The sequence below is a fragment of the Asterias amurensis genome, chromosome 1, assembly GCF_032118995.1.
Source record: "Asterias amurensis chromosome 1, ASM3211899v1".
NCBI classification, from domain to species: domain Eukaryota; kingdom Metazoa; phylum Echinodermata; class Asteroidea; order Forcipulatida; family Asteriidae; genus Asterias; species Asterias amurensis.
In genome coordinates, this window is record NC_092648.1 from 27,279,353 (window position 1) to 27,293,019 (window position 13,667).

Sequence of the window (13,667 nt, forward strand, 5' to 3'; positions counted from 1 at the left end):
TTAACAAATAATCAAAACAATTGATGATTATGCTAAGTTCAAGAAGTAATAGATATTGTAATACTGACGTGAATTCCGTGGGCCCAAAACGCCCTTCACCCGGGGAGAGTGGTCGATCGATGCAACGTCTCTATTCTTCTCGGTGTTTAACCAAAACATGACCAATGTTCGTCTTTTTGTACTGTTGTTTTCTCACATAATTAAAAGTCCCATGAATAATAATAATAATAATAATAATAATAATAATAATAATAAGACATTTGTAAAGCGCCTAATGCAAAAGCCTCTAAGCGCATTAAAGAAAACAATAAAATAAACAATTAGAGAAAGATACAAGATACAAAGAGGCAAACTACAAAAAAGAAGCTTTAAACAAATGAGTTTTCAACAAGGACTTAAAACATTGTAAAGTATTAGCTTGGCGAATATGCACAGGAAGACTATTCCAAAGAAACGGTGCGGCGTAAGAAAAAGATCTGTGGCCATAAAAAATGGAAGAAGCACTAGTAGCAGAAAGAAATGACTGTTGAGATGATCGTAAAGTCCGAGTAGGGGAATCATGATGAACAAGTTCAGATAAATATGCAGGAGATTGACATGTTTGAGCCTTGAAAGTTAACAGAAGAATTTTGTAAAGTCTTCTAAACTTAACCGGGAGCCAATGCAATTGCATTAGTACAGGTGTAATATGGTGAGAACGAGGCAGACAAGAAACGAGGCGAGCAGCAGTGTTCTGTACACGTTGAATCACTGAAGTAGGTGGCCATCTCAGCGAAACTTCGTCTTCAATTCCACATTGACCACTAAGCCATCAGAAGGGTAACATTTGAACAATTTGACGCCGAAGATTGAGAGGAAATCATTTTCGCAGCGTTCTGCATAAATAGAGCTATACAGCTCTAAATAATAGAGCTATATAGCTCTATGCATATCACGCTATGGCACAGAGTACAATAAACTTGGCAGCATGCCACCAAATAAATGATGCCTAATACACTACACGTGTACGACACACGTGTTACGCACAACCAATGGGGAAATTTCGTAGTTCTTTATACATGAAATTATGTATTTTCAAACTCGATTTTGAACCAGAAGACGAGATCAAAATGGGATCATGTCTGCGAGGCATTTACGGAGTTTTTAACGAACTTTCCGATGATGTGTCGATTGTAACAACCCATCATGTAGATCAAAAGTTATGATTTTTTGAAATAATAAACTTTGAAAATTCATAACTCAAGAATTGATGACGTCATCGTGACGTAACTCAAACGGTTTCTTCTCCTGATAAATATCTAACTATGTGTGAAGTTAGAAGTTCATACAGGTTTGGAAAGTGTGCTTTTGTTAGAGGGCAAGGGACGGAGATGTATTTTTGAAGAAAAATATACAATTGCAAACTTTGACCTTCCGGTACGAACGGAAGGAGGGGTCATACGATTTTGACGTTAACTTTTCAAATGTAGTCCCAGTCTTGATCTATCAGATGCGTAATTATGAATATCATAACTGTAAAATTCGAAGACATATAGCGAAAAGCAAATGGTCACTTTTTGAACCTAAAAACCTTGTAATTCGACACCTGATGACGTCATCATGACGAAACTAAAACGGTTTCATCTACTAATGAATATCTAACTATGTGTGAAGTTTCAAGCTTATGTGAGCTTAGCAAGTATGTCTTTGTTAGCGGACAAAAACCACGGAGAAGAAGACGAAGTAAAAAAAAACAAAAAAAACTAGAGATTGAGAGTTTGTGAACAAACTCAAGGTGTTCGGTTTCCAGGAGTAACAGCCTGGATTAAAAAACAAATATTACACCTTGCTTTGTTCTCAAGATTTGTAATAAATGATTCAAATTACAAAAACTGTCAAAACCACGTGATTACGTCATCTAGTAAAAGTGTATGTTTGGTGACGTCATCGGTAATATTTGTTTTAAACCAGACCTTTGCCAGACTTGTATGGTGTGATGGTAAAGCATCAAAGGATGTTTATTTCGACCTAAAAGACAATAAACCACGCCCTTTCAAATCATTTCACAGTCACTTCCCGTTTAAACAGGTTAAAAGGTCAAAGAAAGTTCACCAACATATCCATTTCTGTCAAGTACGTAAAGCCCTTTCATATGATGTACAGATTGCCAAAATAGCTTATGTAGTTTAGGAAATATGAACTTAGGAAATATTGACTGACGACTGAAGAAAATACTGTAAGGGGCATGTATGTTTTAACCGCATTGAACGAAGACTATTCTTCATGAAGCCTTTTCGCGCTCTATTGATAATATTTTAAAAAAGAAGTATAAAAAAAAAACGTGGATCAAAAATAATGATTTTTTGAAATAATAATTTGAATTTTTATTACTCAAGAATGGATGACGTCATCATGACCTAACTAACACATTATTCCACTCCTAATGCATATCTAACTATGTGCGAAGTTTCAAGTTCATACGAGTTTGGGAAGTGTGCTTTTGTTCGAGGACAAGGAACAAAGAGAAGAAGACGATGAAAATCTGGATTGTTTTATTGATTTGTTTGTACTAAAGTTTTGTTTAATCCGGCAGTTTATTTTAGCAAGACCACTCCTAATTGCTTGGGCCTTATACTTTAACCATTCTGTTTTCTTTGAATGTTTTGTATTGTAACATCCATGTCTGTGCATGGATGTAGAAATAGATTAGTTTACGTAACGTCCTTTCCTACTAGAGAAAGTTTAAAAGGGCTTACGTTATTCCAGAGATTTTTTTTCTTCAAAGTATTTAAATCAGAATAACTTGGATAGTTGTTTTAACAAATAATCAAAACAATTGATGATTATGCTAAGTTCAAGAAGTAATAGATATTGTAATACTGACGTGAATTCCGTGGGCCCAAAACGCCCTTCACCCGGGGAGAGTGGTCGATCGATGCAACGTCTCTATTCTTCTCGGTGTTTAACCAAAACATGACCAATGTTCGTCTTTTTGTACTGTTGTTTTCTCACATAATTAAAAGTCCCATGAATAATAATAATAATAATAATAATAATAATAATAATAATAAGACATTTGTAAAGCGCCTAATGCAAAAGCCTCTAAGCGCATTAAAGAAAACAATAAAATAAACAATTAGAGAAAGATACAAGATACAAAAAGGCAAACTACAAAAAAGAAGCTTTAAACAAATGAGTTTTCAACAAGGACTTAAAACATTGTAAAGTATTAGCTTGGCGAATATGCACAGGAAGACTATTCCAAAGAAACGGTGCGGCGTAAGAAAAAGATCTGTGGCCATAAAAAATGGAAGAAGCACTAGTAGCAGAAAGCAATGACTGTTGAGATGATCGTAAAGTCCGAGTAGGGGAATAATGATGAACAAGTTCAGATAAATATGCAGGAGATTGACATGTTTGAGCCTTGAAAGTTAACAGAAGAATTTTGTAAACTGTTCTAAACTTAACCGGGAGCCAATGCAATTGCATTAGTACAGGTGTAATATGGTGAGAACGAGGCAGACAAGAAACGAGGCGAGCAGCAGTGTTCTGTACACGTTGAATCACTGAAGTAGGTGGCCATCTCAGCGAAACTTCGTCTTCAATTCCACATTGACCACTAAGCCATCAGAAGGGTAACATTTGAACAATTTGACGCCGAAGATTGAGAGGAAATCATTTTCGCAGCGTTCTGCATAAATAGAGCTATACAGCTCTAAATAATAGAGCTATATATCTCTATGCATATCACGCTATGGCACAGAGTACAATAAACTTGGCAGCATGCCACCAAATAAATGATGCCTAATACACTACACGTGTACGACACACGTGTTACGCACAACCAATGGGGAAATTTCGTAGTTCTTTATACATGAAATTATGTATTTTCAAACTCGATTTTGAACCAGAAGACGAGATCAAAATGGGATCATGTCTGCGAGGCATTTACGGAGTTTTTAACGAACTTTCCGATGATGTGTCGATTGTAACAACCCATCATGTAGATCAAAAGTTATGATTTTTTGAAATAATAAACTTTGAAAATTCATAACTCAAGAATTGATGATGTCATCGTGACGTAACTCAAACGGTTTCTTCTCCTGATAAATATCTAACTATGTGTGAAGTTAGAAGTTCATACAGGTTTGGAAAGTGTGCTTTTGTTAGAGGGCAAGGGACGGAGATGTATTTTTGAAGAAAAATATACAATTGCAAACTTTGACCTTCCGGTACGAACGGAAGGAGGGGTCATACGATTTTGACGTTAACTTTTCAAATGTAGTCCCAGTCTTGATCTATCAGATGCGTAATTATGAATATCATAACTGTAAAATTCGAAGACATATAGCGAAAAGCAAATGGTCACTTTTTGAACCTAAAAACCTTGTAATTCGACACCTGATGACGTCATCATGACGAAACTAAAACGGTTTCATCTACTAATGAATATCTAACTATGTGTGAAGTTTCAAGCTTATGTGAGCTTAGCAAGTATGTCTTTGTTAGCGGACAAAAACCACGGAGAAGAAGACGAAGTAAAAAAAAACAAAAAAAACTAGAGATTGAGAGTTTGTGAACAAACTCAAGGTGTTCGGTTTCCAGGAGTAACAGCCTGGATTAAAAAACAAATATTACACCTTGCTTTGTTCTCAAGATTTGTAATAAATGATTCAAATTACAAAAACTGTCAAAACCACGTGATTACGTCATCTAGTAAAAGTGTATGTTTGGTGACGTCATCGGTAATATTTGTTTTAAACCAGACCTTTGCCAGACTTGTATGGTGTGATGGTAAAGCATCAAAGGATGTTTATTTCGACCTAAAAGACAATAAACCACGCCCTTTCAAATCATTTCACAGTCACTTCCCGTTTAAACAGGTTAAAAGGTCAAAGAAAGTTCACCAACATATCCATTTCTGTCAAGTACGTAAAGCCCTTTCATATGATGTACAGATTGCCAAAATAGCTTATGTAGTTTAGGAAATATGAACTTAGGAAATATTGACTGACGACTGAAGAAAAGACTGTAAGGGGCATGTATGTTTTAACCGCCTTGAACGAAGACTATTCTTCATGAAGCCTTTTCGCGCTCTATTGATAATATTTTAAAAAAGAAGTAAAAAAAAAAAAAACGTGGATCAAAAATAATGATTTTTTGAAATAATAATTTGAATTTTTATTACTCAAGAATGGATGACGTCATCATGACCTAACTAACACATTATTCCACTCCTAATGCATATCTAACTATGTGCGAAGTTTCAAGTTCATACGAGTTTGGGAAGTGTGCTTTTGTTCGAGGACAAGGAACAAAGAGAAGAAGACGATGAAAATCTGGATTGTTTTATTGATTTGTTTGTACTAAAGTTTTGTTTAATCCGGCAGTTTATTTTAGCAAGACCACTCCTAATTGCTTGGGCCTTATACTTTAACCATTCTGTTTTCTTTGAATGTTTTGTATTGTAACATCCATGTCTGTGCATGGATGTAGAAATAGATTAGTTTACGTAACGTCCTTTCCTACTAGAGAAAGTTTAAAAGGGCTTACGTTATTCCAGAGATTTTTTTTCTTCAAAGTATTTAAATCAGAATAACTTGGATAGTTGTTTTAACAAATAATCAAAACAATTGATGATTATGCTAAGTTCAAGAAGTAATAGATATTGTAATACTGACGTGAATTCCGTGGGCCCAAAACGCCCTTCACCCGGGGAGAGTGGTCGATCGATGCAACGTCTCTATTCTTCTCGGTGTTTAACCAAAACATGACCAATGTTCGTCTTTTTGTACTGTTGTTTTCTCACATAATTAAAAGTCCCATGAATAATAATAATAATAATAATAATAATAATAATAATAATAATAATAATAATAATAATAATAATAATAATAATAATAATAATAATAATAATAATAATAATAATAATAATAATAATAATAATAATAATAATAATAATAAGACATTTGTAAAGCGCCTAATGCAAAAGCCTCTAAGCGCATTAAAGAAAACAATAAAATAAACAATTAGAGAAAGATACAAGATACAAAAAGGCAAACTACAAAAAAGAAGCTTTAAACAAATGAGTTTTTCAACAAGGACTTAAAACATTGTAAAGTATTAGCTTGGCGAATATGCACAGGAAGACTATTCCAAAGAAACGGTGCGGCGTAAGAAAAAGATCTGTGGCCATAAAAAATGGAAGAAGCACTAGTAGCAGAAAGCAATGACTGTTGAGATGATCGTAAAGTCCGAGTAGGGGAATAATGATGAACAAGTTCAGATAAATATGCAGGAGATTGACATGTTTGAGCCTTGAAAGTTAACAGAAGAATTTTGTAAACTGTTCTAAACTTAACCGGGAGCCAATGCAATTGCATTAGTACAGGTGTAATATGGTGAGAACGAGGCAGACAAGAAACGAGGCGAGCAGCAGTGTTCTGTACACGTTGAATCACTGAAGTAGGTGGCCATCTCAGCGAAACTTCGTCTTCAATTCCACATTGACCACTAAGCCATCAGAAGGGTAACATTTGAACAATTTGACGCCGAAGATTGAGAGGAAATCATGTTCGCAGCGTTCTGCATAAATAGAGCTATACAGCTCTAAATAATAGAGCTATATAGCTCTATGCATATCACGCTATGGCACAGAGTACAATAAACTTGGCAGCATGCCACCAAATAAATGATGCCTAATACACTACACGTGTACGACACACGTGTTACGCACAACCAATGGGGAAATTTCGTAGTTATTTATACATGAAATTATGTATTTTCAAACTCGATTTTGAACCAGAAGACGAGATCAAAATGGGATCATGTCTGCGAGGCATTTACGGAGTTTTTAACGAACTTTCCGATGATGTGTCGATTGTAACAACCCATCATGTAGATCAAAAGTTATGATTTTTTGAAATAATAAACTTTGAAAATTCATAACTCAAGAATTGATGACGTCATCGTGACGTAACTCAAACGGTTTCTTCTCCTGATAAATATCTAACTATGTGTGAAGTTAGAAGTTCATACAGGTTTGGAAAGTGTGCTTTTGTTAGAGGGCAAGGGACGGAGATGTATTTTTGAAGAAAAATATACAATTGCAAACTTTGACCTTCCGGTACGAACGGAAGGAGGGGTCATACGATTTTGACGTTAACTTTTCAAATGTAGTCCCAGTCTTGATCTATCAGATGCGTAATTATGAATATCATAACTGTAAAATTCGAAGACATATAGCGAAAAGCAAATGGTCACTTTTTGAACCTAAAAACCTTGTAATTCGACACCTGATGACGTCATCATGACGAAACTAAAACGGTTTCATCTACTAATGAATATCTAACTATGTGTGAAGTTTCAAGCTTATGTGAGCTTAGCAAGTATGTCTTTGTTAGCGGACAAAAACCACGGAGAAGAAGACGAAGTAAAAAAAAACAAAAAAAACTAGAGATTGAGAGTTTGTGAACAAACTCAAGGTGTTCGGTTTCCAGGAGTAACAGCCTGGATTAAAAAACAAATATTACACCTTGCTTTGTTCTCAAGATTTGTAATAAATGATTCAAATTACAAAAACTGTCAAAACCACGTGATTACGTCATCTAGTAAAAGTGTATGTTTGGTGACGTCATCGGTAATATTTGTTTTAAACCAGACCTTTGCCAGACTTGTATGGTGTGATGGTAAAGCATCAAAGGATGTTTATTTCGACCTAAAAGACAATAAACCACGCCCTTTCAAATCATTTCACAGTCACTTCCCGTTTAAACAGGTTAAAAGGTCAACGAAAGTTCACCAACATATCCATTTCTGTCAAGTACGTAAAGCCCTTTCATATGATGTACAGATTGTCAAAATAGCTTATGTAGTTTAGGAAATATGAACTTAGGAAATATTGACTGACGACTGAAGAAAAGACTGTAAGGGGCATGTATGTTTTAACCGCCTTGAACGAAGACTATTCTTCATGAAGCTTTTTCGCGCTCTATTGATAATATTTTAAAAAAGAAGTAAAAAAAAAACGTGGATCAAAAATAATGATTTTTTGAAATAATAATTTGAATTTTTATTACTCAAGAATGGATGACGTCATCATGACCTAACTAACACATTATTCCACTCCTAATGCATATCTAACTATGTGCGAAGTTTCAAGTTCATACGAGTTTGGGAAGTGTGCTTTTGTTCGAGGACAAGGGACAAAGAGAAGAAGACGATGAAAATCTGGATTGTTTTATTGATTTGTTTGTACTAAAGTTTTGTTTAATCCGGCAGTTTATTTTAGCAAGACCACTCCTAGTTGCTTGGGCCTTATACTTTAACCATTCTGTTTTCTTTGAATGTTTTGTATTGTAACATCCATGTCTGTGCATGGAGGTAGAAATAGATTAGTTTACGTAACGTCCTTTCCTACTAGAGAAAGTTTAAAATGGCTTATGTTATTCCAGAGATATTTTTTTTCTTCAAATATTTAACTCAAAATAACTTGGATAGTTGTTTTAACAAATATTTAAAACAATTGATGATTATGCTAAGTTCACGAAGTAATAGACATTGTAATACTGACGTGAATTCCGTGGGCCCAAAACGCCCTTCACCCGGGGGGAGTGGTCGATCGATGTAACGTCTCTATTCTTCTCGGTGTTTAACCAAAACATGACCAATGTTCGTAATTTTGTACTGTTGTTTTCTCACATAATTAAAAGTCCCATGAATCACTGAAGGAGGTGGCCATCTCAGCGAAACTTCGTCTTCAATTCCACATTGACCACTAAGCCATCAGAAGGGTAACATTTGAACAATTTGACGCTGAAGATTGAAATGAAATCGTTTTCGCAGCGTTCTGCATAGCTATATAGCTCTATGCATATCACGCTATGGCACAGAGTACAACAAACTTGGCAGCATGCCACCAAATAAATTATGCCTCATACACTACACGTGTACGCCACAAGTGTTACGCACAACCAATGGGGAAATTTCGTAGTTCTTTATACAAGAAATTGTGAACTTTCAAACTCGATTTTGAACCAGAAGACGAGCTCAAAATGGGATCACGTCTGCGAGGCATTTACGGAGTTTTTAACGAACTTTCCGATGATGTGTCGATTGTAACAACCCATCATGTAGATCAAAAGTTATGATTTTTTGAAATAATAAACTTTGAAAATTCATAACTCAAGAATTGATGACGTCATCGTGACATAACTCAAACGGTTTCTTCTCCTTATACATATCTAACTATGTGTGAAGTTTCAACTTTATATGTGCTTGGGAAGTGTGATTGTTTTAGCGGACAATCGCCGCTAATAAGCAGAATGGATGATCACTGGAGCGTGCTCTGCTGCACCGCTAATACACTACACGTTGTGTGTATGCCTACGTGCAATGTTTATGCACATACCAATGGGGATTTTACGTTGTTCTTTAGACGTGAATTTTGAAATTTTCAACCTCTCTTTTGAGCCGGAAGACAACATCAAAATGGGGTCAAGTCTGCGAGGCGTTTAAGGAGTTTTCAATGACGATTCCGATGATGTTTCGATTGTAAGAATCCCTCATGTAGATCAAAAGTTATGATTTTTTTAAATAATAAACTTTGAATAATCATAACTCAAGAATTGATGACGTCACCATGACGTAACTCACACGGTTTCTTCTCCTAATGAATCCTAATGAAAACAGACTACGTACGTAAAGCCCTTTCATATGATGTATAGATTGTCAAAATAGATTGTGTGGTTGAGGACATAGGAACTTATGCATAATTATGGTGGCCCCGAAGGGACATCGCATAACGCAAACGTGTGCGCACACGTATGCAATGTCGTGAAACAAATCGCGAATATATGCGCACACGTATGCAATGTCGTGAAACAAATCGCGAATATATGCGCACACGTATGCAGTGTCGTGAAAAAATTCGCGAATATGTGCGCACACGTATGCAATGTCGTGAAACAAATCGCGAATATGTGCGCACACGTATGCAATCTTGTGGACCAAATCAACCTACGTATGTAAAGCCCTTTCATATGAAGTATAGATTGTCAAAATAGCTTGTGTGGTTGAGGATATATGAGCTTATGCATAATGACGACTGGAGAAGAGACTAACTAACCGGGAGGGAAATCTTTGTTGAAAACGCCTTGAAAACAGACTAAAGCGAAGCTATTTATAGGAGAAAAAAAAATTTAATACAAAAATAAATAGTACAAATTTTGGTCGCCAAGTGGTCTCCCATCCAAATACTGACTGGGCCCGATTTTGCTTAACTTTAGTGACCGGTGTTATCAACGCAGTATGGTCGTAGATAAAACTAATTAATTACTTTAGAAGAAAACTGACATTATGTTGAAAACGCCTCGACCGCAGACTAAAACGATCAACACGTGGTGCAGAGCGTGACTATGCTCCTCAATGCATGCACCGCATACTTACACGTGGTGACCGCAATGCACCGCATATTTACACGTGGTGACAAAGTACATGTACATGTAATCGTTAAATCTTTACGCGCAATCAATAAGGGAATTTTGTAGTTCTTATACATGAATTTTGAAATTTTCAACCTCTTTTTTGAGCCGGAAAATGGGGTCATGTCTGTGAGGTGTTTACGGAGTTTTTAATGCCCTTTCCGATGATGTATTGATTGTAAAAATCCCTCATGTAGATCTAAAGTTATGATTTTTTGAAATAATAAACTTTGATTGAGTGTATCTCGTCAACTGATGACGTCATCGTGACGTAAAAACTTTAGTATCATCTACTGCTTATTGTCTACCTGTGTGCAAAGTTTCAACTTAATGCAAGCTTCGCATCTATGCTTTTTCTTGCGGACAATCGACGAGAAGAAGAATAAGAAAAACCGAAAAAAAAAAAAAAAAAAAAACGAACAAAATCAAAGAGTTGTTCGGGCTTTTGCCCGAACACCTAAAAAACGAACAAAAATAAGAGGTGTTCGCGTTCAATACCGGAACACCTAAAAAGAAAAAAAAAACGAACAAAAATAAGAGGTGTTCCGGGCTGTTTGCCCGAACACCTAAAAAGAAAAAAAAAACGAACAAAAATAAGAGGTGTTCCGGGCTGTTTGCCCGAACACCTAAAAAAAAAAAACGAACAAAAACAAGAGGTCTTCGGACTCGAGTCCGAACACCTAATTAAAAAAAAACGAACAAAAATAAGAGGTGTTCGGGTTCAATACCCGAACACCTAAAAAGAAAAAAAGAACGAACAAAAATAAGAGGTGTTTCGGGCTATTGCCCGAACACCTAATAATTTTGGCTTGCTTTCAGGCTCCGCTCAAAGTTGCCCTACTTGCCTATTCCTATTCAAAGTACATGTTCATTACATACATGTCCATACATATGTATACTATGATGTTGCTAGAGGTCCACTAGTCTCACTTGATGTACATACGTATGGACATGTATGTTATGTACATGTACTTTGCGTAGGAATAGGCCAGTAGGGCAACTTTGAATGGAGCTTGAAGGCAAGCCAAAAATATTATAACTCTAATTTTTTGATATTGTGGAGAAAAAATATGGTGGTAAATTTTCACCGAAGTTCATCTCCAGATCACGTGACCCACAAGGTCAAATTCAAGGTCAAAGTAGAGATCAAAAGGTTATCATACCTAAACATGTTCCTACAAAAGAAATAAGACATATTTGGAAAGCTTACACAATTTCCCTTTCAAAGACACCAATTTCAACCAATTTGACCCAAAGATTACCGATTTATGGTCACGTGAATGTCAGAGGTCAGGCGCATTTTGATCGAAATCAACGAGAAAGAGCATGTCGTAGCGCGAAAACCGTTTATCGGATAGAGCTGAAAATTGAAATTTGAGCTTGTTGAGCCATTATTACCCCATAAAAAATATTTGAGCAAATTTGAAGAGGGTAGGGTTTAACCCATTGGGTGATTTGACACGGAATGACCCCCAAGTGAAATCAACTCAAGTGCCCACAATGAACAAGTTTTACCTGCCAGAAAGTTACCTAGCGTTATGGTACTTGGTACCTGGTACTCGGTCAATTAATCCCTTTAACTGGGATGGTGGGAAAGTGACGTCAACCGTCAGGTGGATAAGGTGCCAAAAGAAAAAGATTAAATGTACATTTTTTACAGGTGCAAGAAAAGAATGAAAGAATGGTAAAGTTAGCAAATATGTTAACCCAGGACCAGTGCAAACTTCTGGCTTTTTATAAGAAGACTTGATGAGGGCAATCAAAGCAAGGTGTAGCTGCTTTTGCATGCGATATATATAGCCCATGAAATTTGTCCATTGTGCCCTCCATATGTAACTGGTGCATTGAGGGTTGCTGTGTCAACTCGGTTGCTGTGTCAACTCAAAAAATCATTGATGTTTTCGGTCCCCAACTTTGATTCCCGTTTACCGTGAAATTGTGCAAGCTGCACCGGTGACAGAAGCTATGCATCATCCAACCTCGAAAGTTCAAAACAAAATTACTATCTGCTAGATTGAGTTTCATTCTGCTTTTTAGTCACTAGATGGATCACGTGAGGTGGTTACTATTTGGGATTCTATGGTGTGCAAACGTGGGGAAAATATTAAAATATTTTAAGTGAAAATGACAACAATTTTTTTTTTTTGATTTACTGCATACTGTAATAAATTCCGATAAGCGTAATAAATATTAAGTCTATATTAAAGAGAAAATAGCATAGATTGGTTTCTTATCTCCTGAAACCAAACATTACTGGTCTGATACAGGGAAAAAAAGGATTGTTATGAAGTGTGAGTGCATCAGGGGGGGGAGGGGTGGGGTGTTTTACTTTCATGCCTTATGATATCTCTGGATTCTAATTAGCCCACCTTGTTGAGCTGTTAATGGCTCCGCTTTTAACATCGGTCTCATCACTGTCACCATATTTAACGGTGACAGTGATGAGACCGATGTTAAAAGCGGAGCCATTAACAACAAGGTGGGCTAGATTTTAATTATAGTAGCCATAATGCCTTAGGACAAAAATGTAATTAAATTTGTTAAGTAGTAACTGAATTTTGGACAAAAATGTAATTAAATTTGTCAAGTAGTAATTGAATTTTATTTGTGATTTGTTTTGCACGCCATACTAGCTTCTGAATATTCAATAAAATACCAACCAATGAAAGGTGTGAAAACATAATATGACATTGCTCCTATGTCGTGCATGCATAAGCACTGTTAATGGCGGACTGTCTCTCGCAACGTAAAACCAAAACTTTACAAATTTCAACACACCATGAAGTGAAATGGTTATTGTTCAGAAATTGGATAGATGATTTGAAAAAAAAAGATTTAGTTTTTTTTTGTGAACAATTTTCCTGTTATCCTACTGAAAACACATGACACCAGACCAGGATATATATTATGGAATTATGATTATCTTTTGTGCTTAACTTACCACATTTTTCATACTTGTTAATTGCGTAAGAAGTTGCAAAAACAAGAGTTAAACTTAGCAAACTCAACATCATTGTCGATCCCATGACGAAGGTTTTTTTTCTTTAAATCTTCACCTCAGATTTCACAGAGAAAGTGGCCAGAGCAGAGCGCAGGTTCTCTACTTTGTTGAAATAGCAAAATGCATGAGTCACGTGGAGATTAGTCACATGATAATGAACACGTGACACAATTTTTACACTGGCCTTGCGCTCAAGGCTGAAGTCT

General features: G+C 36.0%; 1 protein-coding gene across 1 annotated transcript in view; it reads right to left on the reverse strand.

The window, feature by feature from the left end:
- LOC139935072 (NPC intracellular cholesterol transporter 2-like) overlaps positions 1–13,578 on the reverse strand; it is a 29,022-nt gene extending 15,444 nt beyond the window's left edge. Inside the window, exon 1 of the mRNA XM_071929530.1 lies at positions 13,402–13,578. Within this exon, the coding sequence (XP_071785631.1) occupies positions 13,402–13,486 (85 nt within the window). The 5' untranslated portion in view covers positions 13,487–13,578. The remainder of the gene's footprint in view (positions 1–13,401) is intronic.
- Positions 13,579–13,667: the final 89 nt, after the last annotated feature.